The sequence below is a fragment of the Astatotilapia calliptera genome, chromosome 3, assembly GCF_964374335.1.
Source record: "Astatotilapia calliptera chromosome 3, fAstCal68.1, whole genome shotgun sequence".
In the NCBI taxonomy this organism is placed as follows: domain Eukaryota; kingdom Metazoa; phylum Chordata; class Actinopteri; order Cichliformes; family Cichlidae; genus Astatotilapia; species Astatotilapia calliptera.
Window position 1 is genome coordinate 69,670,676 of NC_137424.1, and position 26,025 is coordinate 69,696,700.

At 40.1% G+C, this 26,025-nt stretch overlaps 2 protein-coding genes and 2 long non-coding RNA genes across 11 annotated transcripts in view; 2 read left to right on the forward strand and 2 right to left on the reverse strand.

Annotated features, from left to right (window-relative positions):
* Nucleotides 1-207: 207 nt before the first annotated feature.
* LOC145425720 (uncharacterized) lies at nt 208-4,261 on the reverse strand. Its single transcript, XR_013906451.1, has 2 exons — nt 497-4,261; nt 208-419 (listed from the first exon to the last, which is right to left on the reverse strand). It is a non-coding gene; the product is annotated as an uncharacterized LOC145425720 (long non-coding RNA).
* A 5,386-nt stretch (nt 4,262-9,647) lies between these two features.
* LOC113018479 (V-set and immunoglobulin domain-containing protein 1-like) lies at nt 9,648-12,757 on the reverse strand. Of its 2 annotated transcripts, XM_080299003.1 has the most exons (5): nt 12,642-12,718; nt 11,285-11,358; nt 10,685-10,778; nt 10,103-10,459; nt 9,648-9,929 (listed from the first exon to the last, which is right to left on the reverse strand). In XM_080299003.1, the coding sequence occupies exons 3-5, from the start codon at nt 10,734-10,736 to the stop codon at nt 9,748-9,750; spliced, it is 591 nt and encodes a 196-aa protein (XP_080155129.1). In that variant the 5' UTR covers nt 10,737-10,778; nt 11,285-11,358; nt 12,642-12,718; the 3' UTR covers nt 9,648-9,747. The 2 variants fall into 2 exon arrangements, with proteins under 2 accessions (XP_080155129.1, XP_026017333.2); XM_026161548.2 differs by lacking the exon at nt 11,285-11,358 and having other exon boundaries at nt 12,642-12,757.
* Nucleotides 9,794-11,135, forward strand: LOC145425719 (uncharacterized). The gene is made up of 2 exons (XR_013906450.1): nt 9,794-9,935; nt 10,691-11,135. It is a non-coding gene; the product is annotated as an uncharacterized LOC145425719 (long non-coding RNA).
* A 10,586-nt stretch (nt 12,758-23,343) lies between the features above and the next one.
* LOC113019603 (uncharacterized) overlaps nt 23,344-26,025 on the forward strand; it is a 57,433-nt gene continuing 54,751 nt past the window's right edge. For 5 of the 7 annotated variants that reach the window (XM_080298988.1, XM_080298985.1, XM_080298983.1 and 2 more), the window contains exons 1-2: nt 23,352-23,621; nt 25,735-25,949. The gene's annotated coding sequence lies outside the window, so the exon portion shown is untranslated. Of the gene's footprint in view, nt 23,622-25,734; nt 25,950-26,025 lie in introns of all 7 variants that reach the window. The other 2 variants (XM_080298989.1, XM_080298987.1) reach the window with 2 other exon arrangements.

The following is a 26,025-nucleotide window of genomic DNA, read 5'->3' on the forward strand; positions in this document are numbered from 1 at the left end:
GGAGATACTGTTAGTGTCTCCTATATTAAAATTACTGCTAATAATGTGCATCATTGTTTGAGCTGCTTGTTGCTCCACGTTTATGTCAACATCTCTCACAGTGAGTGGAATGTGAACTCCAAATTATTTAAAATATAGATGCTAAAGTAGATTCAAACTGGCTAAGAGTCAAGGCAATCGGGAAGGACTCAGGTGCAGACTAAGAGATACAATTAAACAGTCTTTTATTAATCCACAGTGGGTGCACTAGATACACGTGGGGGAAAAAGTTCCAAGGGTCCACAGGGTCACGGAGCAACAAGATCTTCACACATGCTCCACTCCTCTCGCTCTTCACAGAGTATCCCTCCCACACAAAACTCCATGCAATGAGCCATACTCACACTCAGGGGTGAGGGTATGAGAGGAATCAGGGAAGTCTACATCCAGAGACGAGAATTACTCCAAAGCAAACACAACAAATGACAGCTTTCTGCAGAGCTGGGCAAACACTAACTTGAGTTACTCAATATTCCAGCGACGTGTAGCCAGCGCCCCTGCCTTATGAAGAGCCAGCAAACAATAGTGAGGAATCACCGGTGATCAGCTGCAGGTGCGTGAGGCAAGGGCGGGACCTGAGTCTGAGCAGGCAGAGTGACAGGAGCAAGAGAGAGGAGAGAGAGGCAAAACCAAAACATTTGTTGCCATGATGGGCTGACTAGGCAGGCACATGACACTAAGCTCAGATCAGAAACTTGAACCTGGACGACCACACAGGTGTTTCCGTTTGTTACCCACGAGGTGGAAAATAGACCAACTGTACTGTGATGATTTATAGACCGTTACTAACTTTAACTTAATACAAATCAAAATAAAATCCATGTTAGCAAATGTGAAATGTTTGAAGGATTAAAACTAAACAGTTTCTGTAGCAGAAAAGTTTGACCTTCTTGGTTGATGCTGTAAAAACAGTTCCAGTGCGATCCCTAAAGTCTCTCCCTCTGTTCCTGTGGAGGCTTCGACATTATGTGCTCTTCTAAACTAAAGATAATCCATCACTACACTTCACTGCAGATACTTACTGGAAGTTCATGTTTCCAAGAAGGAAAGATTAAGAGACCCTGAAGCTCAGAGCTGTATTCCTTTCAGAATTCACTAAAATGGAACAAGGCAGGATTCATTTAAATTCAGTGAATAAAGCTCAAGTTACACCCAGCTGACTGAACATGAACTCTGTGACTCTGAGTCTGTGCAGCTCAAAAGTGATGCTGAGCAGTCACAGCACCCCTCAGCCAATCTCTGCTCAGTGTGCTTGGGTGGTTCTGCTGCCATGGAGATGATGAAGTCACTTCCTGTAAGCGGAAGATCAGAATTTTTTTAATAGAGGTTAAAGCAAGAGAGTCATGGGGAGGTAAACAATGAGGTCAGCAGTTTGAGTTTAAAATTTAACATTTAACAAGACTGCAGAGAAAAGCGATGAACAGTGTGGTCATAGGTTTAGTTGTGTAACACACTGACGAGCAGGAAACTGCTTCTTTTTTCTGTTATATCTAGCTGTGTTTGACCTATGCAGGACCGGAAATGTGATTGCACCTCCATACTCGTTTACTACATGCCAAGTTAATGCCATAAAAAGTATGTATCTGAGTTTTAGCACAGACTACAATAACCTCAGTTTTGTCTGAATTTAGAAGCAGAGGATTAGGTCACCTCAGCCAGTCCTCTACCTCTCTAACTCTGCATTACCACAATATGTGATTTTTGGATTTCAAAATCCTCCCATACAAGTTTTAAAAATGAGAGAACAAAAAGAAAAACAAAGTATTTTTGAAACACTTAAAAACAACCTGTGACATCCTGCAAAAGTTAGTTAAACTGACTCAACAATGACTTAGTGACAGATCACAGGAAGAAGTGTAACAGCTGAAATCTGTAACAGCAGCTTCATTTTGGTGCCTCTAATGACAGCCAAAGGCCGAGAGCAGCCAATTAGAGCCAGATCACATCTTTGATTCCCAGGCACACAATAACAGGTTAACAATAACAGTAAAGAGCTTATATTTTGTTTAATCTTTGTGATTTAAAAGTGAACACAGAACCAATGAGTCTGATTGTCCCTGATTGATAAAAGCTTATCAAACAGACATTTAAGACTGCTTTCATAAAGTGCGCTGTGGTTAAGGAGGAGGATCAGTGATCCCTCTAGTTTCCACTGTCGGTTGCTTGGAGCAAAGCTCAGGAGGGTGAGTTGTGTGCTGTTTGATGATTCAACAGGAGTCCAGAGGGAACACAGACCAGAACAACAGCTTTTATAATCACGTCTGTACAACAGAAACTAACAGTGGCTCAGGTACTCCTCATATTCAGCATCACATAAATTACTGAAGAGATATTTCAAGTCCGCTCTTCATTTGCTTCTGCACGTCCAGCTCAGGTTCACAGGGAGATGAAGTCTACCCCAGCTGCATTTCAAGTTATCCCAAATACAAATCTCTTTAGGATGTATTCCTCAAATACATTCACTTTACCATTGAAAAATGTGACTAATATAAAAATAATCAACCTCCCATCCAAACAAAGAATCTATGAATTCAAGAAAAAAAAATGCAGAAGGATGAAGTGACGATTTTCACATTTAGTTTTTTATCGTTTTTGTTTTTAGTTTTGCAGAAACGTTTCAATCATTTAGCATTTGTTTCTTTTAAATTAACTTTTAAAAGTTCAAACTTCTGAACGTCATTTATACTACAATAAATATTTATAGCAAGTACATGAATCAATACTTAGTACTTTTCAGCGTACCCTCACAGACAAACCATTATTTCCACTCCGAAGCCAAAGCCGAGAATTTACCGACTCTGTAACGTTGATCGAAATTTGGTTGGTAAAACGCATGGAGGCGACACCTCTCCTCATCTGCTTTCAGCCACAATGGAAACATTTACAGCCGCTTCATTGTACTGGGCCGTGCTCTGCGCCTGCGTCCTGATTTGCGCTGCCGAAGGTGAGCTCTGCGTTTCTTCACACTGTGAGCAACGATGCGCACAGCTCCACATCAGCACACTCAACACTGCACCAGAGTATCGCTGATGAACGCGAACCTTTTTCAAACTTTGGGTTTTCATGTTGGTTTGTTTGTTTTTTGTCTTAACGTAAGACGTAAAATGTCAGTTATGATTTAATTTTCACTTCTCAGTTGTATTATTTTTCATTTTCTGTAAAATAATGCAAAAAAATCGGGTCAAAATGCGAACGGTTGTGCGTGATGTAAACGGCTCCACCAAGCCCTTCAACCCCAAATTGCGGATTTTTTCCCCGTTTAAAGGTGAAATTTAGTTTATGTACGGACACGAGTCAGCCCGTATATAAGACGAGTCAGATTTAAAAAGCGTCATCACTGGAAAAAAAAGGGAAGGAAATTTGTCTCGAGAAAAAAAAACCCCAAAGAAATAAACAAAAGAAACAAAAGAAAATGTGCGATTGATGTTTATGTCTGCGTTGTGAACCCACAGAAAGCCAATTATGAGTTGAATCTTATATGAAAAATGCAAAAGAGTTTTCAGCTTACTGTCAAAAGCTGAAGCCACCCACGCCAAAGCTTAAAATAAGGCTTTCCTCAACGTTATTCGGGATTTCGTGACTAAATGTGGATGAAAAGGCATGAAGTAGACGGTTCTTCTGGTTCACTGTTAGCAGGAATGAAACATCTTAAACCTGCGTCACTTTTCCGGGGCGTGCTGTGCGTCTGCGTCCTGGTTTGCGCTGCTGAAAGTGAGCTCTGACATCAGCCGAACCTCAGACCTGAACTTATACCTGACTGATCGAAACAAAGTAATATCTCTCAATAATGCTGAGGTAACTTAAAGAAGGCAGTCTGACTTTAAGGTTTTATTTATCACTTTTAAAGTCCTTCATGGTCTGGCTCCAGAATAATGTACCTGAGCTGCTGTTCCCGTAACAGCGTCTATCCCCAGATCCTGCAGACAGAAACCTTTTCACTGTTCCCACCTCACGCGTAAAGACGCACAGCGATCGAACGTTTTGCTCTTAGAGCTCAACTGTGCAACTTGTCTTCGTTTGCAACTTCAGTCTCATTTTTATCGTAAGGCTTTTGTTTGATTTTATTTATTTTACATCTTGATCTTTTGTGTTTTTCTACACGTTTTATTCATTAAAACCTGATAGATTTTTATGTACATTTTATTATTTTTCATTATTTTTATTTTGATCATGAAGGTCTCTCTTTGAAATGCAATTTTTAATCTCAATGAGATTTTTTTTTTTTTTACCAGAAGGATTAAGAATGTTACACTTGAATCTTGTGTGACAAGTTGACATGTAAGCGGTTCCTCCTTGTTTGCTCCTCCAATAAGTACTCAACGACATCTTTATTACCATAACTGTTAGAGTGAATTGTTAAATGTTTGTCATTTTTATGTTTACCATTTGTACATTGTTTTAACTCTGATGAAAGAAATTCCACTGTCCTTTCTCCAGGTTCTAGGTGGGGGGCTGTAGTCTTTTATCACAGACACATCCTTGTGCTTTTGATGTAAGCTTCCTGCATTTACGACCCTTTGGTCAGCAGGAGGTCTGACACACACACACACATACACACACACACCTTCTTACTTAGATACAGAAGTTCACACATATACATACAATGCCTTGTCTGGGCGTGGCTTTGTTCTGATGTGTTTTGTGTGAACTGTCTCTCATTAAAAGGCAGCAGAGGAGGAGGTCAGATCTGGAGGTCATTTTCGTGGTGGACACAGGCCTCCCTTGCGCAAATAATCGATCGATTGACTGTCTTGTTTTTTTCATGATGAATAAGTTTCTAGAATTAGCGAGGCTTGTGGAAACACAGACCCAACAATAACCAGTAATTGAGATTGTCCCAAACGTCCACTGTGCATTAATGCACCACCATAATTGGCTCATAATTCCTACTTCTGATTGATTGGCTCTTTTCTAACAGGTGATCTCCAGAAATATATCATAGAAATATCTGCTCTGTGTTGTTTCCTCTTTCAGACCAGAAAATCATCACAGCTGAGTCTGGACAGAACATCATTTTGCCATGTCGAGCTCCAAACAACAACATCATAGCTGTAGAGTGGAGCAGAGCTGACCAGGGAGATAAATATGTGCTTTTGTACCGGGACGGGCACTTTAACCAGCATCCACCTTTTAAGAACCGGGTGGATCTGCAGGACAGACAGATGAAGGATGGAGACGTGTCTTTGATTCTGAAGAATGTGACGATTAATGACACTGGAACATATGAGTGTCGTGTAAAGACAGGAAATAATCGCAGAAAAAGAGCAAATCTGAGTGGTGACCCCATCAGCATCATCCACTTGCATGTTGTTCCTCCAGGTGAGTGAGTAGAGTTGAGTGTGTGTGTGATCAGAGGTGAAGCTGCTTCCTGGTTGTTGATGTTTGTTTCTAAAGATGTTGTTGATGAGACTTTGTAGAAAGCAGCTGGTCTGAGTGATGTGATCAGAGTGCAGTAGATAATGTCTGACAGCAGTTTGAAGAGGAAATGGATTCTGTTCTGTTCTTCACTCATCACCTACCTGACAGCTGACACCTCACACCTGTTTCTCACCTGCAGGTCAGCCAGGAGGAGACACAGAGGATGGAGGGAAGGAGGCAGGAGGGAAGGAGGCTGGAGGAGAGAATAGTGGATCTGTTGGACTCATCATTGGTCTTTCAATTGTTGCTGTTGTTGGTTATTTGATCTACAGAAAATATAAACAACGTAGCCAGGACTCATTTTGCCCCACCACTGAACCACAGATTGAAATGTCTGAGATATTTCTGAACTCTGAATCTCCTGCTGATAAACAAAGAGACAGAAATGACCTAAAAATAGACAGCTGTCACCAACACTCCACAACAAGGATCCCAGATGTCACTCTGACAGTTGAGAATGAACTACTTCATCCTCCTCCTCCTCAGCAAACAGCAGGACAGCTTCCAGAGTGACATCAGAGTGCAGTAGATAATGTCTGACAGCAGTCTGAAGAGGAAATGGATTGTGTTCTGTTCTGGTTGTTTTTTGTTTGTTCGTCTTATCTGCACAAAACTAAGAGATCCACAGTTAACACCAGCCTCCACATGAAATGTTTGGACTCTCTCAGAGCTGTCTGTTACTCTAATAAAACTGCCAACAATTATTCTTAAATACTTGTTTTGTGTATTCTTACTTAAAATCAGAGGGGGGGGGGGGGGGGGGGGATGATACATGCAAATTATGTATGTGTAAAAAATGTAAAAAATCCAATGAACTACTTGGATGTTCTGTTAACTACAGTGAAACAAAGACAAATGCATTTTTCACGTCCTTTTGACCTAAAAGTGTTTAAAATACCCAAAAAAGATGTGACGTTAGGAGAGAGTTCAACCTGGAGGTCAGGCAACAATAATTAACACACCCAATCAGACTGTTTTAAATTGTAAATGTCAAAATGGTGGGTCAGTGTGAGTCACATTCAAATATTCCTGCTTATTTCAGTGATTTAAAGTCCTTCTAACTATCCTGTAGCCTCTGGGCCGTTATCTTTTCTGCCCTAGACACCAAGTCTCCTGCTTACAACCTTCTTTTTATGATTCAACAATAAAGCATGTTAAGAAAACAGTGTAACACATTCACAGCAGATCAAGGATACAGAGTGATGCACATTTATCTAATAAGCTAATATGTGAATATGTTCTGTTAACTCAAAAGTATAATGAGAACTAAACTACATACACAGCACACCATCTAAACTAAAGGATAATATATATCCTACAGTTGTTAACATAATTCAACTACATTGACTATGGTCATAAAATAACATATGTTTTACTCATAATCTTCACAACACACAAATGAAGAAAATCTCAGGCTGGAGATGAATAATTTGTTAAATTACAGAACGGAATAAAACACTCATTAGGAGCTGTGAGTTTATCATCTTTAAGTGTAAAACTGACGACAAAAAGCTGAAGTATGTTTGGCTCTTAAAGGCTGTGCAGGACCCTGTTTGAGCCTGTCAGAGAGGAGGCAGAATGGAGGAGCTCAGCATGTTTACGGTTTGAACTCTCCTGAATCCTGAAACTGTTCTTTTTTTATTAAACGTCACTGTTCATAACAAAGTGTGTTTGTGTTTCACAAGTTCCTAAAAAAGATTTTGAAGCAGTTAACGTGTTCTGTACATGTAGAGGAGCAGATATACAATGTAAGTTGTATTTAAGTCAATGCCTTTAAAAAATCAATTTCTTAGTCAGTAGCAGACTGCCTGAACAGACTGAAGCTTCCTTCTCGTTTCCTGATGTACAATATTCCTGATTTCAGAGGCTCTTGATAGGTTTTGGTTTCAGTCACATCTTTTCTCTGAGCTGCTGAGAACTGAAACTACAAGAAATTCACTTTCAGCCTCTAAATCTGACCACTTAAGATTGTTGTAAACATGACCAGCATGTGTCCTCAACACAGACTTTAATAGAAGAGCTTCTGTAGAGCTGATTCACAGCCAGCCTGATTATTCATGGTGCCCTGACTGTACCAGCTGTCTGTGAAAACTGACTTCAGTCAGCTTTCAGTGATCCAGTCACAGTTTGGGACACAGGATATGTGATATTTATATTTCAAAGGGTCTCCTAAGTTTTCATTACATCCTCTTCCAATTATCCTGGTCATGGACATGGGGGGCTGGAACCTATCCCTGCTACCACAAGGTGAGAGCCCTTCAATTTATCCAGTGTGAAATTATGGTGGAAAAAAAATCACTTCTATAGCAAAACAATTGGTGATTGGTGTATAAGTGTGAGTGAGTTGAGTGAGGGACATAAACCAGCAGTGGAAGTTCACTCTGTTTCAGTGTCTAAGGAGCTTGGAAAGAAAGCAGCTGGAGTTCTCTAAGTTTCTTGAAGATGTTTCACTTCTCATCCAAGAGGCTTCTTGAACTCCAAAAATCAAATGGTGAAGGTCCTAGTTATTCAAACTGTTGTGGGTCTGTCCCATAAGAGGTTCATTGACCCACAATTGATCATGTGCCTCATCACATGAGACAAGATTTGAAAAACAAACTGGGTAAATGCATTCCTTGACAGATGAACTATGTCTGAGTGACGTAAAAGCACCTTGACTGTGGGTGTTTGTGTGCGTCAGATCTGATGCAGGATTGCATATTTTCACTTTCAGGCACTCCCTACACTCCTCCTCTCAATCAGAATGAATGAGGAGAATGAATGTCGCAAGTGCACATAATTTACAAATGCTGTAACCCATTCACTTTCTTCCGCATATTAGAGATAGGCCCATGAAGCCTTGTGAAGCTTCTGTGACTTCTTTCTCATTGTACAAGTAAAAGATATGAAAGTTCCAAGTATCAAAAACAGGCCCTACCAGTGACATCTGGTGGTCAGCTGCAATTATAGCAGCCACAAACTTTCAAATGATTCACGCATCCAGCTGATTCCAATTCCAACACAAAAGGAATAACATTAGTTTTAGGTAGCTGTGTTTTCATTCTAAGAGTCAGTGCCCACAAATGAAAGTGTTACAGCATTTAGAAAGGTAAGTTTATGAAGTTTATTATTGCCACCAGGACCAGTAATAAAATTATTTTAAAAAAAGCATGTAACTGTGTTAAAATAAATCTCATAGTTCACAGTTTTCCCAAAAATTCATTTATTTATCAAATTGCCAAAAAGTGATTCCCAGTATTTTAACTGTTGTTGGCCCATAACTTGTCGAATATATCTTTTGTGGAAGATATCAAGTCATTTGAACAATGTGTATATTTGCAGGTTTTGTCAGACTGAGAGCTGCAACACTTTCTCATCCCAGTGATGAACAAGCAGATGTCATGATCCTTCCAAATTGCCTCCAAATTGATGTCAGCTGGGTTTTTGTTATGTTGTTCTCTCTCTCTCTTCCACTCCTCTCCAACTGGGTAGAACTCATTACAGGTTCCCGCATTTGACCTACGCACCTGCAAGTAACCTGTGTTCCTGCATTTTCCTGCCACTACTTAAGGCAACAGCTCTGTGCTACTCAATACTGGATTGTTGTACTATAGTCAGTGTAGCCCCAGTTACAGATCCCGGTGCTCACATAAAGAGCCAAAATGTAACAGAACCAAGTCATATATGGATATTTCACTCAGCCAAAAGTCAAATTTACACACATAGTCAAGAACCCTTTGGAAACAAAAGTGGGAAGGTGAAATTATTGCGTAAGTATAATGTTAAACTTTGTGATGACATCTCATAATAAGCTAAAATGTAACCTTTGTCTGAGTGTATGCTATTAATACTCTAAATGTGACTTTAAGTTTTGGTGATAAATTTCCTCAGGAGGAGCAGTGATGTCCAAAGTGTTCAAAATGTTAGGGAGAGCATTTAGCTGGTGACAGTTGTTGTCTGTTAGCTCTTTTTGTGAAATACACCACTTGTACTGGTATCTAGTATGCATGTTATTTGACTATAATGCTTTACGGGGGGCTTTCTTTACTTGTTTCATTAATTAATTCTACTTCCTAAATAAAACATTTCTGAAGACATTTGTTTTTGCGACAAGGGTTGGAGCAGTAAACCTCAGCAACCCTACTCCCCACGGGCTTGTGTTGGGGAAACAATACTGTGTTGGAACAAAAAATGCAAACGACTGCACATGCTTAGAAGAAAACAGAAGATGCACGCAATGTGTGTTTTAATGACATGATTCATATAATATTTTAAATGCATATTGGCAATTAGCCAATTGCTGTTAGTTTGTCACCTTTGTGACCGTTTTGTCATATCAACAGGAGGAAGAGATTGTAAGACAACAAGAATCACCACCAAAGCTAACAGACCACCTGCCAGTCCAATAAATCCTCCATCTCTTTCATCCTTGTTCCCAACGTCCATACCTCCATTCTCCTCATCTCTAAATGCGGTGACCTCTTGTGGCCGACCTGCAGGTGAGAAACAGGTGTGAGGTGTCAGCTGTCAGGTAGGTGATGAGTGAAGAACAGAACAGAATCCATTTCCTCTTCAAACTGCTGTCAGACATTATCTACTGCACTCTGGTCACATCACTCAGACCAGCTGCTTGATCACACACACTCACTCAACTCTCCTCACTCACCTGGAGGAACAACTGTCAGCTTGATTTCATGCTTGATCTCAAAGGTAGAGCTGCTACTGTCTCTTATGTTTTGTGCGATGATACGACACTCATACGTTCCAGTGTCTTTAATTGTGGTGTTGGACAAAATGATGGACATGTTCCCATTTTTCATTTGCGGATCTCTCAGTTTAACTCGATCTCTAAAAGTTGGATGCTGGAAGGTTTTATGAAGATGACCATCTCGGTAGAAGAAGACGTATCCATCCGACAACAGATCAAGTCTTTTCCACTCTAACAGGACAAGTTTGGCTTTTTTAGGACCCTGACACTCCAGCTGGGCATTCCTGTCTGCCTGCACATCTATCTCTTTTAAGCCTGAGCAAAAGACAGAATGAGGAAGTGGGACACACAGTCTTTGTGACGTTATAAATGCAGAAACAAGTAGAAAAACAACACCTTTTTTTCCAATCATATCATTATGACAGACAAGCTACACACAACCCTGTTAGATACACAAATACTGTTTAGAACATTTCTCTTTTTTCCTCATGAGTTTTTTGTTTTGAACGAACTAAAATCAACGTCCCCTTTTTGACTCACCCGTAGATGCCGAACTCAGAGACAAAATGAGAAGGACAGTGAGAGGATTCATCTATGACGGGTCGTGCAGACAGTGGAGTTGCTGCAACCTGACCTGAAGGAAGAAATGTATAAATTGAACAACAGCCTAGCTCATTCAGTTCATTCTGCTCTGTTTTATGAAACTCCCAGCGTTACTGAGGAACAACAAGATGATCTAAATGTTTGGTGTGAGGACTGAGTTAAGATTATTAGGACAGAGCCAAACGTTTGGCAATAAAACAAGAAATTGAATTATTCTTCTTGTGAAATGAAACTCTTAAAAACATATACGCCACAAGTTCAGCTGTAAAAATACTCCGGTTCACAACTGTCAGTCATAAAGTGACAATGAGCCTCTTCAGTCAATCAAGAGGCAGAGTTAGTATTTAATAAATCTGGCCCCTAAAATTCCACCGTTCATAATGAAGGATATTTTTCACAGGCTGTTCTCGTTGCATGACCTTACAAGACCTCCGGTTTAGAAACCTTTGGTCTTGCAGTTCCTCTTCTGCACATTGCATTTTCAAAACATACGGCAGCACATTTTTAGGGATAGACTAGAGTAAGGTAGTTCCAAACCTCAACGCACAACTCTTCTCTTTTCCTGAGTCCTTAGCAATTCTCGTATGCACTTTTCCTTGACCTCTATGGTGCTTGTATTGAGATCAATAAAAAGAGGTTAGGAACAGTGTTGGACAAGTTACTTTGAAAAGGTAATTAATTATAGGTACTAGTTACTTCTACAAAAAAGTAACTGAGTTAGTGAGTTACAAGATACTAAAAGTAATTAATTACTTGAAAAGTAACTATTGCGTTACTTAAAAAAAATCTTTAACCCTCTGGGGCCTAGGGTATAATTGGCCATTTTTAACTACTTTTGATTTGACCTCTACATTTCACCTTTAAAAACTATTTACTTGCCTTGTTTGGTCTCATTCTTTTCAGCACAACCTCACGTGTCTGAATTTACGGTTATGTTTTTATTTTGACATACTGTATTAACACATTTGATCTAAAATCAGACAAAAAACACAAAATCCGAGTAGAAAACGTTATATTTTTACTGTTTATCATGACTCTGGTTTTACGTGGCCCATCAACACAATTTAAAACTTGGTATATATCACCTTGTTGCTTTGTCATTTTAAAGTGGTCGTAGGATTGGCTTACCACGACTCATTTATTCTTCCTCAGTCAGTAACAGCAGCAATCATGCTGTTAATAACAACGCTACTTGTAACGCCATTATTCCCATCACTGGTTAGGAATAGGAGATAGGGGCATTTTTGGAACGCACGCTGAGAAATAAAAGATAAAAGTAATGTATGATAGCAACAACATGTTTCTGTACTATATTTAAACTGCTATAAATGACATAAAATCTATAATATTAAGTGAGGAAGAACATTCTTGTCACACCACAGAAAAACGTCTAACTCTACAAAAAATGTATTTAATTGAAGTAAAGCGTCTCAGTGATATTAATTTATTATTATTATTATTATTATTATTATTATTATTATTATTATTATTATTATCATTACTAATATTATTTCTTTTTCAGTGAGATGTGGCTAAGATGGCAGCAGAAATTTTAAATATACCATAACTGTTCTGGATGATTTGGATTATAGGCTAATAAAGAACGCAGATCAAGTACAATAAAGCAGTCATAAGAACACTTAACGTCCTTTTAAAAATATATATGCAATATATATATAAATATATATATATATAAACCCTTTCTACAGCTCATATACCAATATAAACATTTAAATTAAGCGCCTCCTAAAATCACCTCATTTCAGAATGAATGGATGTAGTGAGCATCTATGTTATCAGCCACGATCTAAAAAAGTGACCCGAGCATCGACACGGGGTGTCATAGTCGTCACTCTGCACGCAGCAGATGAGGAGGACAGGACATTTAGCCTACCTTGTGCAGTTCTTTTAGTTTAAATCGCCTTCATTGTGATGAAATTCGCTGACATCTAAGTCTGTCTGACTTCTTCTTCGGTCAGAACACAAGTCAGTGAGTAATCACAGAAAAACCTGCCTGTTATACCGGCTGTAGCCCCGCCCCTATCACTACAATCATGGAACGATCCGGAAACTGACATCACAATTTTGAGATAATACTGTGTGTTTTGTTTCATTTGGCAGCAAACTATAAAATAGGGCAAAACACTGTGCTTGCTGTCCTCATATCAAATTCTGACCTTCTTATTGTGGTTGTCCAAATTCATAAGCTGCATCCTCCTGAGGACCCGGCCCACATAGGCCGCAAAGGCAGAGTCCTCAGGTGGATGCAGCTTATGAATTTGGACACTCCCTTAATTCAGTTTTTATGTTAATTTTTTACTTCCAGAGCATTAAAACCCAAAGATAAAGCTGAAAACTAAAGCTGCCCTTCAAACTTCATTTGATTAAATCCAACAAAATTTCTCTAATGAGAAATTGAAATGAGCCGTGAATCACAAGTCTGTGAACTAGCAGTGCTGGCAGTTTTTACTGTCTTTACTGTCTTTAAATAGCCTCATCATTTTAAATATATCAGCTGTTGTCCTGTCTTACTGAATAGTGTCCTGTTTTTTTTTTGTTCTATATATATATATATATATATATATATATATATAAAAAATGAAGATAGCACCGTATGTGCTATCTTCACTTTTAAAACTAGTTTGTGATTAGTCATTTGGAGCCACTGTCACCCCTTTAACATGAACGTGCAGGGGAAAGCCTGGAAGTGTATCCTGACTGCTGAGGTGAATCAAGATTAGGCATGTGGAACTTACTTCATAGTGCAGCCCTGTGGTCAGAGTTTTGCATTCTCTACAACACTGGCAGTAAAGAATAGGGTTTGCAGTTTTAATGTTCTTTTACATTCACTGCTGCTGTCTTGGGTTGTTAAGTCAGGGTGAGTGAGAGGGTTCCTTGAAAATTCATAAAACTACAGAAAGGGACCCAAATATCAAAATCGGGAACTCCCAAGAGGAGGTGTGTGGGTGTTGCTGTGGTTTTATAGTCGCTTTATGTAAAACTGAAGAAGAACAGTGCACGTGGTTTTGTTCCTGATGGTGCTTTGTTGGAGTGAAGGACACATTTTTTGTTTGCTTGCTTTATAAAGCATGAGGGTTCAGGATTGTTGCACTGAGGTACTGAGGGTTATACAGTATAGTTATGTTTTGTTATGAATCACTACATATAAGTTAGACGTTATTTTGGATTTGGAGAGATCAAAAAGTGTCAGAATCTGAATCGACGTGTACACAGAAGGTCACAGAAATCTTGAAAAAATAAATAAATAGGAAGCTTATACTTCAGATATAAACAGTCATTGTATATATAAGAGGTATACTCTCTACTTGTTTTGTAGACACAGAAACAGGAAGGAAGCAGTATGGGGACATATTTGGACAAAACTATTCAGCCACAACAAAATAGGCCACATGCCTTCACTTCAAGCAAGTTTGAGAGGCTGACTCATCCAAAACCTACCGAGCTGCATTCCCCTCATTTATTCATGTTTATTTGATGTTTGTGAGAGCTGCACAATACACACTCTGTATTATATTCTTTCACTCAGATAACTTTCAGCGTGGATAAGACACAAAGAGCAGTTCAAAATATGTCTGTTTGTAAGAGCAGCCCCACAGTGTTGCCCCCTGTTGTCCCAGTTGTTTCATTTGTTGTAACTGTTTCAGCTTTTTGCAGATTTAAACAAAGAACAAAAATAAAACCTGCAGCAAAAGTATTGTTTAAGTTGTTTAAGACATCTGTTTAATTCTTGTATGTGTTCTTCATCATGTACTGGTAATTATGTACTGTACTGTGTGTACTGTACAGTACGATTATGTATATACTGTATTATGTGGTCATTAAACATTGCTTTAATTACATATTGGAGATAAGAGTGAAGGCTCAGGAATTAGGTGGGGAAAAGTCCAATTTAAATGATTTACAATAGGTAATACTCTTCAGGTGTGTTAGCCTCCTGGAGAGAATGTGCTCGAGGTAGCAGCTAAAACAAAAGGCTGCTCAGTTAAGAAGCATAAACCACTGTGAATTCGTTTATCTTGCTTTGATGTTAACCAAACAATAACAAGATAACACTCAAAAAGGGAGCGGTTGCCAGTGGTGGCCAAGGATCTCTTCTTGTATCTCTGAATTTCTGACTAGTTTAGATTTTTATTAGAGGCCTTGTCACTGCTGCTATCACAGGGTAGTACTTACAGCCTATTCAGGCCACACAGGAAATCCAGCTCTTCTAGGATGGCATAAACATGTGCAACGTTACAAGAGTTCCTGTGTCTCCCAGCAGATTCTCAAGAGTGGGCCAATGTCTGACGCTCTGTGTGAGGAGGAAGATGAGGAGTACTGCCAGAGTGCTACAAAATGACCCCCAGCAGGTAACTTGTTTCTGAAATACACTCAATGTAGGTGGAATGACCAGCACCATGCAGCTTGATTAGCATGAGGTGTCCTGTTGTCTTCACAGATTAGAGCTGGTTCACTCTGAGCACAGGGCCCTGTGCTTCGTACGTCGCTCACTACATCCAAGATCAAATGAAACATCCAAGACCAAATCATCGCGCTAACCGTGAGCTCGCTATTCCGGTTCCCCGAACACACCTGTTGTTGACGATTAGTATAGCTGGATGAAGTAATGTGAGATCACTGGGTGCCGTAAAAGGGGATACGCATCGATAGTAGAAACATTGATCGGCAACCCTCTGATTGGTCGGCGAAAATGTCGAAGGAGCGCGCTCGGTATTTTTCGGCAGCAGAGCAAGAACTCTTGAGTGAGGGATTTCAGGAGTTTCAGAGTTTAATTAAAACGCAAGGGAACACTGCAAAGGCTGCAAAAGCAAGGAGAGAGGGGCTGGCAGAAAGTTGCTGACAAATCAAACTCGTAAGTAATTCAATAATAACAATAATAATGGAGTGGATTTATATAGCGCTTTTCAAGGCACCCAAAGCGCTTTACAATGCCACTATTCAGTCACTCTCACATTCACACACTGGTGGAGGCAGCTACGGTTGTAGCCACAGCTGCCCTGCGGCAGACTGACAGAAGCCAGGCTGCCATATCGTGCCATCGGCCCCTCTGGCCAACACCAGTAGGCGGTAGGGTAGATTTATCATATCACACCATATTATCCAATATTATATTACATTATATTATATTATAATATGTTATATTATATCCCCTTTCACATTAGAGCCACAACAGGACCCACTAGAACATGGGAACAAGTAAAAGTGGAATATAAGAATATTCTACAGAATGGTAATATTTATCACTTATATTGCTTGTCGTCTCTTGGAAAGAGACCCTGAAATAATCTGTTTGTTTGTTCATAACAGCAACCAAGAAAAGGGCAGAGCAAAAAAAAAAGACAGGTGGTGGTCCTGCACCCCCACGTCAACAAGTTGGTTAAGTAAATAATACCCTCACGGGAAAATCGATATCTCTCAATGAGCGCACTGTCACGCTGAGCTAAAGGATCCTGTCTATTCTGCAATATACGCTGAATTCTGAGAACTCTCCTTATCAATCTTGCACCTTCCGCAATGGGTGGCTCGCGTATACGGACAGGACATGGCTGCGACAGACTTCCCAAATCCACCTTCGCTTTTATAGCCATGGTCTCTCATCTTGATTACACGAAGTAATTTACTATTACTACTCTGAAATATGAATTGCATCTGTAATAATCACATACATGTAATAGAATGTTAATAGTTCATTTCCCTTTTTTTAGGAAATGACCTGTATGTATCTGTGTGACATCAATAAAAGGATCAAGTGCTGCATTATCTTTAGTTACATTGATGTTATTTATTTATGGTGAAACAGTGGTGGAATATCGCTGTTGCTTTCGTATAAATGAAGCGGACATACCTGCGTGGCCACGATCTAATCCTGTTTACATAAAGTAAACCTGCTCCAGAGCAGGTTTACGCTTACGGCTCTGTTGCTATGACAGCAAGTCCCGGATGAGCTTCGGGGAACCGAACGATCCAGGATCACGCGAAATCGTCAACAATCAAATCCAGCTAACTTACTTAGCGAGGTACGAAGAACGGGCCCCTGCAGTGAAAAATCCTGAATGTTACATTTAGGAAGCTGCATGTATAGATATGTATATCAAGTTTATGTTTTTTCCTTTGAGGGATTTTAATTCTCTAAAATGTTATCCCTGTTACATTTTAACCTTTGTTCCCTTAGGACACAGTAGTGTTTAGTAGTTGTACTATTAAAGTTATAGGAATGTCTTTTCTTTCTTTTTTTTTAACCAAACTGGTATTCTATCAAAAATCAAATATGGATATGTAAATCATTTCTTTTATTTGAACTTTTTTAGCTTTTCCAAAATTAACTTATTTTTTATGTATTCATTGCATGTTTCACCTCAGTTAAATTTCAATCCTTCATTCATATTTAAACTTTTGCTGTGATAAAATCTTCTCTTAAATCCTTTTCTCCCAAAACTGCAAATATTTTCACAGCAGTTGCTCTTAAAACTTCCAAAATGAACTAAATCTGTCCACCGGCTTGGAAACAACACCTGCTGTGACTTTATGTCCAGAAAAAAGAAACTCAAGCTGAACTGGTTTTGGGCTGTATTTCCATGTAATACCTTTTTTTTTTTTCCAGAAGATGGAGCAGTGATGCTGTGTAACCTTTATTTAATTAGGCAAAGAACACAATATTCACAGTGGCAGCAAAGAACTGTTAAAAGTTAAAAACAGCAGCACACATCAGAACCATTTTAAAGATTACAGGTGACTACTTTTAGTTAATTCAAATCCCATTAAACATCTATTTTTGGCTCCTCCTTTCACTTTAGTGTATTTACTGTATCCTTGAAGTCCACGTTGTTTTTTTAATGAATTCATTTTGATCCACATGTTCTGCAGCTGTTTGCCTTTTGATTTGAAGTTTGCATTATGAAATCCTGATACTGTTAAAGCATCAGTTATAATTGATGAACTCTGTGTAAAGTTTATTAAACAGTTTGGTGTGAAAAATAAAGAAATGGTCTCACAGCAAGTAGTTTGAGCCATGATTTCCGATTCAAACTAATTTAAATGTTTTTAGTGGTACATGTGGAGGTTTATCAGAGGAGGAGACTTGGCTGCTCTCGGCACGGTTCCTGCAGCTCATTAAAAACTCTGAAATGATCTTCAAGGAAAAGATGATTAATTTTTCTTAAAAACAAGATGTGGGCATGAAGTTTGAACATGAGTGTGTTTAAGATGCATTGTGAATAGCATCTCACACATTCCAATAAAGCAGATGTTCCTGCATTGCAACAGTAGTTTGCAGATGTGTTCATCCCCCGACCATCTGCAAGACTCTCATGCAGCACCAATTTGAAACGCAGCCTGGAAAGTGCGTTCATGGCCCTACAGGTTGCCTAAGCACAAGAGACAAATTGTGCAAAAGGAATTGGCTGAAATGGTGAAAATGCTGTTATCATAGGATGAAATGAGGATTTGTTCCTCAGTGTTTGGTCTCCTATGCTTACCTTTTCTCCAGATGATTTGTCGCAGTTGAGAGGGGCCGGTTGTCTTTAAGGTGCTTCCAGGTAATTAAGAAGTGAGTGCAGGGTTCGTACCATTCATCACACTTCTGTTAGGTTTGTTTGAAGACTCGGGCATTTTTCAGCACCTGCTGTAGCGATAGCTGCGTCCTCACACTGCATATGCTGTTTGCCACCTGGATGATGTTGTCATTCATAGTGATACCACGGTGGAGCATGTGCAGTGGGTGGTCACAGTCCCTAAAGTGTGTGGTTGGATGGAGGGACGTACAGTATTTGGGTACAATTTGGGAGCTGGGTATGTGCATCCACACATGGATAAAACAGCAGCCATCGCATCCTGCCTGTGTCCCAACGCAAAAAAGAACATCCTGATAATGTAATAACGGTGAAGGCGGTCGCACTTTTTCTCCTCTCCTTCTTCCCCTTATCTTCCCTGCTTAGCCTCTTGTGTCCTTGTCTTGTCTCGTGTGCATTACTTTTCCCTCGAACAGTCTCTCACTGTCGTTCTCTAAAACCTAATAGAATTATGAATTTGATAACTGGTCTCTGAATGATATTGACACCCTCTTCTCAACGAGAAGTCTGGGCTCGGGAGAGCCCGAGTGCCCTGGAGGGACTTTCCCTGCCAGATACACGATGGATGGGTGGCAGACCTGGAGGATCTTGTGCCTGGCGGGACTGTCTATCGAGGACGCTGAAGATATCTACCTATTCGGAACCATGATAACAGGGTTCTTGCTGATCGGAGCTGGCTTGGCCCTTACTTATCGGAGAAATAAGAGAGCGGAACCAGCTGTTCAAACCCCTAAGCTGACCGCTGGAATTGAGGCGACCGGACGAGGCACGGCCTCTCACACCGAACGTAGCATGGTTAACACCTTGGAGACGCTTACAGCTGCCGTGAAGACTCAAACTAACACCATTGAGCGTATGATGGGATACATCAGAGAGGGGCCTGCTCGCAATGACACCTTTGAGCGAAAGTTGGATCACATCGCAGAACGGATCACTGCAGCTGTGGGGTCTCAGAATCAAAAGAATGACAACACCACGGAACGGAAGTTTGATACCATCATGGGGAGGCTCGCGGCTCTCCAACGGGAGATCGAGGGACCAGTGTCATAGTGCTAAATTCGCTGCTCGCATAAAGGAGAAATCGACAATATTCAACATATGGACACCACGGCGCCAGCTGCTCAGGCCCGAGGCTGGAGCCCACCAAAACAACTCCCTGATAACGACTGTGTGATGACTATTCTTCCCATCCCATGAAGGCCACCTGGGTTGGCTGGCAGACTGTTTACTTAGCCTGATAGAGCGAAGGACACTGTCTCAGCTGGACTCTGGACATGCACACACATACACTTACACTGATAAGCACGCACTCATCCCCCTCCCTTTCCAAACGCCTTCGATGCTTGTTTCCTGCAGGGGAAGACGGCGGGTCTGCGTGCCGCGCTGAAATGGTAGCGCTGTGTAGGATGACTGCTGTGTTCCTTCGGATTACCCCCCACCCCCCTATCCATCCCCTGTGGCTTGTCATGTGCTCTAATGTTGCGATGTGGACATTAATGTGCTCTCTGTGCAGATGAGGTTTTTTTTTGTTTCCTGTTCTCATGCTGTCCTCCCATAGGTGCCCAGCGTGAGAAGAGGTCTCTTTTTTTCCTCTTGTACTTTTCCCATTGTTGTGTAATTTTTCAGTGTTATTCTCTGCAACGCTGCCGATCTCCGACTGTATTCCTATGTGATGTGTTTGTTGTGTGTCTAAGTCGGGGGGGGGGGTCCTATTCCTCTGCGGGGCAACCTGCATATGGCCAATAAAGCATTCATTCAATTCAATTCAATTCAATTCAATAATGAATTACAATATTCCCGACAAGAAGAAATAAATGCATGAACGAGTTTTTCAGCATCACTCTGGGACAGGATATTTCTGATTTTCAAGATATTGCAGCAATGGAAGAAAGCAGTCATAAATATTTGCTTAATATTTCCATTAAAGGAGAAATCCTGGTCAAAATGACTCTAAGATTCCATATAGTGTTACTGGAGGCCAAGGTATTGCATCCAGAAAAGGATAAAATCCGTAGCTGTTGATAAAATTGGCACAGAGCTTCCCCCATGCATTACCAAAGATTCACATCAAACTCATTCTTGATTGCTTTAATGAACATTTTTTTATTGTCACAGTTTGATACTGATGATTTCTTGTGAACACTCCTTTAGTTTAAACCCAGTGACAGTATCAAGTTATTATGTTTGTTTTCATGTAAGTATCTACACTTATATTATCTATCTATACTTCGTCTGCATCCCTCGAGGCCCCATTTGAAGGCTGATTATGTCCCAACATAGGCCAGAATTCATAGCGCAGTGGTGGCTGTGGCTTTTTTTTTCAACAAAGAAAAAACCCCAGCAGATGGCTGAAGCGTGGTGGCCAAAGAATAAACTTTTAAAAGCAAGTATAAAATTTTAGATCACTTATATATCTGCAAAGAACGTTATAACATTACTGTTGGCTACATGTCCACAAAGTTATGTATAGGGGTGGGTTTTTAATTATCGATTTATCGATTAAAATCGGTTCTAGCTTGGATAATGTGATATCGATTCATTAAAATCCTGAATTGATTTTTTAATACAAATTTATTTTGACCAAAATGCCAGAATTTCAGGTTAAACCTCAGAAAATTTCAACAAATAACAACAGCCAAACAGCTGAAATAGTAAATGAGAGCAGGAACACGATTCTGCACAAAGACGTAAACACAAAGCGTGGATCCACCGACGGATCAGAATCAGCGAGATGTCGCCTTTCTCTCACGACAGCACGGACACGGTCGGGGCTGAAAGCCGACAGCTCGCTGATCCGTGCTTTGAGTTCCCGCCCTTTTTCCACTAGATTCTGAAGCTGCAGGTTTTGTCTCTCTCCAAACAATATTGACTAAACCAGCAGCTAAAGAAGATCCAACCCTTCACATAAACATCGTCATGAACTTTTGCTGTTTTACTTCCACAACAATAAAATCACACTTCATGCACAGCTCTCTCCCTCTCTCTCTCTTTCTGTCTATGTGTACTTCAAGAACAGTTTCCCGTCAAAAAAAATCTGTTTTCTGCATTATTCGCTTGTTTATTACTCACAAGTCTACTGTTGTTTACAGTGCTGTCGGCCGCTGTTTTTTCCCTTTTACCTAATTCTGAAAAGAAAGTCTCATTTCTGCTGTTCAATAGGCTACTGAACAAATTCAAACTTTTTAAAATTATGCGAAATTTCAAAACACTTAGCTGTGTCTCTAATAAAACCTCTGTAACTTTGCTCTGCTTCACTTCAGCAGCATCAGCTGAGGTTCATATGTTGATTAATGGTTTTCTTTCATTTTTGATGTACTGCAGAATATTTTTATAAAATCCCAGGCCAGGAAAATCAACTTTGTGTTTTTCTGTGTTTTATCCTCAGCTACTTCGACACAAAGGCATCTGCTGTGATGCTCACACCTTTGATAGAGTCTAGCAAGTGTCAGCTTTTTTTATAGATATAAAAATATGGAAATGTATTGATGCAGGACCTGAATGATGATATATGGAATGTGGAATATCTGTCCATGCAGACAATATTGATTTGTAACTTAAAATTTGTTATTTTAACTAATAATCTTGTCAGCATAAAGTTCTTTATTTGGAGCACAGATCTACAAGAAAGATAAGTTACTGAAACGTGCTTGTGCTTAAATTCCATATCAATCTTTGGCAACATTGTGAGTAATGTTAAACTTAAAGATCATCTCTGCCTCCTGATCTGTTTCCTGCTGCCTGCCACTGAAGGCAGTGGGGAGAGGTAACAATTAGGCAGTGCATTTACCGTGGCATATAATGTCATCTTTTCTCATTACAGTCCACTTTGACCAGCAGGTTTGTGACAGTTGGCTTAACATACCGAGCCAAGGAATCTAAATATACATTTGGCATCTCAGTGGGGCTACCAAAAGTCATCACCTCAGTCTTTTTATCATTGAATTTTAAAAAGTTAAGAGACATCCAAGCCTTAATGTCATCAAGACACTGAAGTAATGGTTGTATGGAATATGTGCCTTTATGATGTAGAGGGACATATATCTGACAGTCATCAGCATAGAAGTGAAATGCAATGCTGTGTTTTCTCAGTATAGATCCAAGAGAGAGCAGATACAAAGAAAAGAGAAGGGGGCCTAGAACTGAGCTCTGTGGGACACCACAAAAGAGAGGAGCGGAGGACGGCACATGGTCACAGAGACTGACACAAAATGTTTGCCCCGCCAAGTAGGACCTGAACCACTCAAGTGCCCACCCAGTGCTCCAAATGACAGAGTAAAATGCATGATCCACAGTATCAAATGCAACTGTCAAATCTAAAAGTACAAGAACAACACAGTCCCCAGCATCAGTGGCTAAAAATATGTCATTAAAAACTTGTAAAATGGCTGATTCAGTGCTATGAAAGGGTTTAAAACCAAATTGGAAAACGTGTAAAACATTTTGCTTTTTCAGGAAGGTCATTCATTGACTGTCAACTCTCTTTTCAAGAATTTTGGAAAGAAAAGGTAGTTAGAAGAAAGGCCTGTAATTTGCAAGAATCGTAAGATCAAGAACAGGTTTTTTTTAAACAGGTGTTTGACTACAGTGTGTAAAAAATTTGGGGGGCTACATCTGACAATGTGGATGACAAAAATGACAAAAATGGATTGAAACTGAAAAATGGTTTGAAACCGAAAAAAAATGGATTGAAACCGAAAAAAAAAATTGTAAACGAAAACAAAAAAATTACAGTTTCAATTAATTGTTTATTCACTATCAATTGTTTTTTCGGTTTCAATACAAGATTTTCCAGTACATTTATTTCAGTTACAATATTTTTTTTCGGTTTCGCTTCAAGGTGGCATCGTTCTGATTCCATATTGTCCTCCCCACGATGACGTTTTCATCGAGGCCAAGGAAAAGAGATTAGGAAAAGGAGATTGGCGCTACTTTTGAAATAACACTCCACTGGGTTACGTTGTGCAGCTGAGTCACGTGACCGCACAGCAACAAATCACAGCGGAGTCAGATAAAGGGGGCGGAGCAAAGTGTGTATGCAGGAGAGGAGTCGAGCAGAGAGAGCTGCTTTTTTATGAAACGGTTGTAAAGTAGTAAACTTACAGGAACATATACCACTACCAACGTTTGGATCGATATCTGCATCGATCTGCACACCCTTGTCTCCTGGATCGTAGCTGAGATCAGCGTGAACCACGTGGGTCTCTGCTCCCTGATCTGTTTCCTGTTTTTGGAAAGTGTTCCAGCTTCATCACGGAGTTTCCCTCGGTTTGTGGGCTCATCTAAAGGTAAGCATCGAGCTAACTTTAATGTGGGTTCAGTTTATGCTGAGTTTAGCTCTGTTGAGAATAATAGATTGCTTGGTAGACATTGGAGTTAGACAGACTGTAGAGTTTGTGATTGCTTGCAACATCATAATATGGCGGTTGCTGGGGGGAAAGAATACATAAAGAAAAATAGTCTTGGAATATGAACAAAAGGATGGGGTGCAGGGCAGGAGAACAACCAACCCCCACCCCAGGACCTGAAGCCACAGGTACAAGCCTGGGGGAGCGCAACTCCAGGGTGAGAGTAGTGGAAGCTTGCTGAGAAGGAGGCCAAAGGGCTTTGGAGCGTGATGTCACAGGGGTGGGCGTGGAAAGGATTTTGGCCTGACGCGCCACTTTCTGGGCCAAAGCTCAAGTATGGGCTCAAAATGTGATCATAAATATTTTGTACTTGTAAATCAGGATTTGTATGTGTATGTGTTTACGACTGTGCGTAAACCCCCCCTAATATTGGTATGATCTGAGCTCAGGCACTAAGCAGGACGGGGCAGCTACTGCCTGCGAGTTAGTGAATGGTATATTGCCTGTATTTAGAGAAACTGTGATATTCTGGATTAGGCTCTTTGAAAAGATCGGACGTGGATAGGTGCCTTTATTGAACAGCAGGACATCACACACTAACTTGTTGTTTTCTTAGCGTGCAGAAATCTACCCTTTTTGTTGTTATATATTGGTCAACCAAGAACTAGCCCTGTAACAGGTATGCCCCCCAGGTATTTTACCACTGGGGGGCAACAATTCACTCTATTACAAAACTGTTTTTGTTCATCTGTTTATTTTTTTATGAGCTTTGTTTGATTTGTTGAGTATCTGAGGCTGAGACCGCAAAAACATGATTGTTGGCCTGTATTTATATAGTGCTTTACTAGTCCCTTAGGACCCCAAAGCGCTTTACATATCCAGTCATCCACCCATTCACACACTGGTGATGGCAAGCTACATTGTAGCCACAGCCACCCTGGGGCGCACTGACAGAGGCGAGGCTGCCGACACTGGCCCTCTGACTACCACCAGTAGGCAACGGGTGAAGTGTCTTGCCCAAGGACACAATGACTGAGACTTTCCAAGCCGGGGCTCGAACCGGCAACCTTCCGATTACAAGGCGAACTCCCAAGTCTTGAGCCACGATCGCCCCGCAGTGATGATGTGATGGGATTTCCGGCTCTTTCAGCTCGGCTCACTAAAAAGAGTCTGCTCTTTCAGCTCCAAACCGGCTCTTCAGGTTGTTTTGTTGCTTTAATTAATTTATTATTAACAATAATATAAAATTATGCACAAAAGGAATTACTAATGTAAAAAAAAGAAGTGGTTTTATTTATATATGTTTATATATAAATATATGCGGTGGCCCCTAGAGACAAAACACGTACAAACTCCAAAACACATTTCTAACGTTAACTGAACTTTCAAAACCGCTACCTAGATCACTTAAATTACACAATTGAAAGCATGTGTGTATTGTTTGTGTATTTATACACAAGCACTCATATATATTCAAATAATTTAAAAAAAAGTTCATTTACCTGTTACTACCACACACCAAATCCGGTCGTTGGTACTTGCTGGCTTGTGTAGCCACAAGATAACAAAGGCTCAACACTGCACCCGAGCATCCTGGAGCACTTCTGTTGTCTTTTGTACGTGTTTTGGAGTTTTTACGTGCTTTGTCTCTAGGGGCCACTGTAAATATACTTTTATTTATTCACTCCACACAAAATGTAATAAATAAATAATATAATACAAAAAACCAACTATTTACATTTCAACTTTTAACTATTTAAATTTTCAGCTTTTTTCCTTTTAAACAAATTTAAAGTGAAAGAACACAAAACACTGCAAACCACAACACAATTAAATATAAATTAAAATATGAAAACAAAAAGAACATGCATATTCTCTGCCATTTGGGCCTGCATGAATAAACTTTCTGAATCCTTTATCATCCGCAACTGAATATAGTTTTGGATGATTACTATACCTTTCTAATGTGACGTTGATGTCCCTGGCTGTTTCCCTCCAGCTCTGTTCCTGTGCTACTGCCAGTGTAACTACTGCCCCTCCCCTCTCTTTTCAGCGCAAAGCACAAGGCTCGAGTGCGGAGTGACGCGGGGAAAAAAGTGCGAGAGAGAGAGAAAAAAAAACGGCTCCCAATAAGGAGCCGGCTCGCGTCGTTCACTCCAAAGAGCCGGCTCTACGAGCCATTTCGTTCGCGTCCGACACATCACTACTGCAAGTGCGCTGTTGGAGAAATGGAGCTAGGCAGACAGAGGAGAACTGAAGATTGACCAGGTACCAAAGTAAATCATTCATACTGTATAAAAAATGTAAATATGACGGTGTATCACGAAAGATTGATATGAGTTTC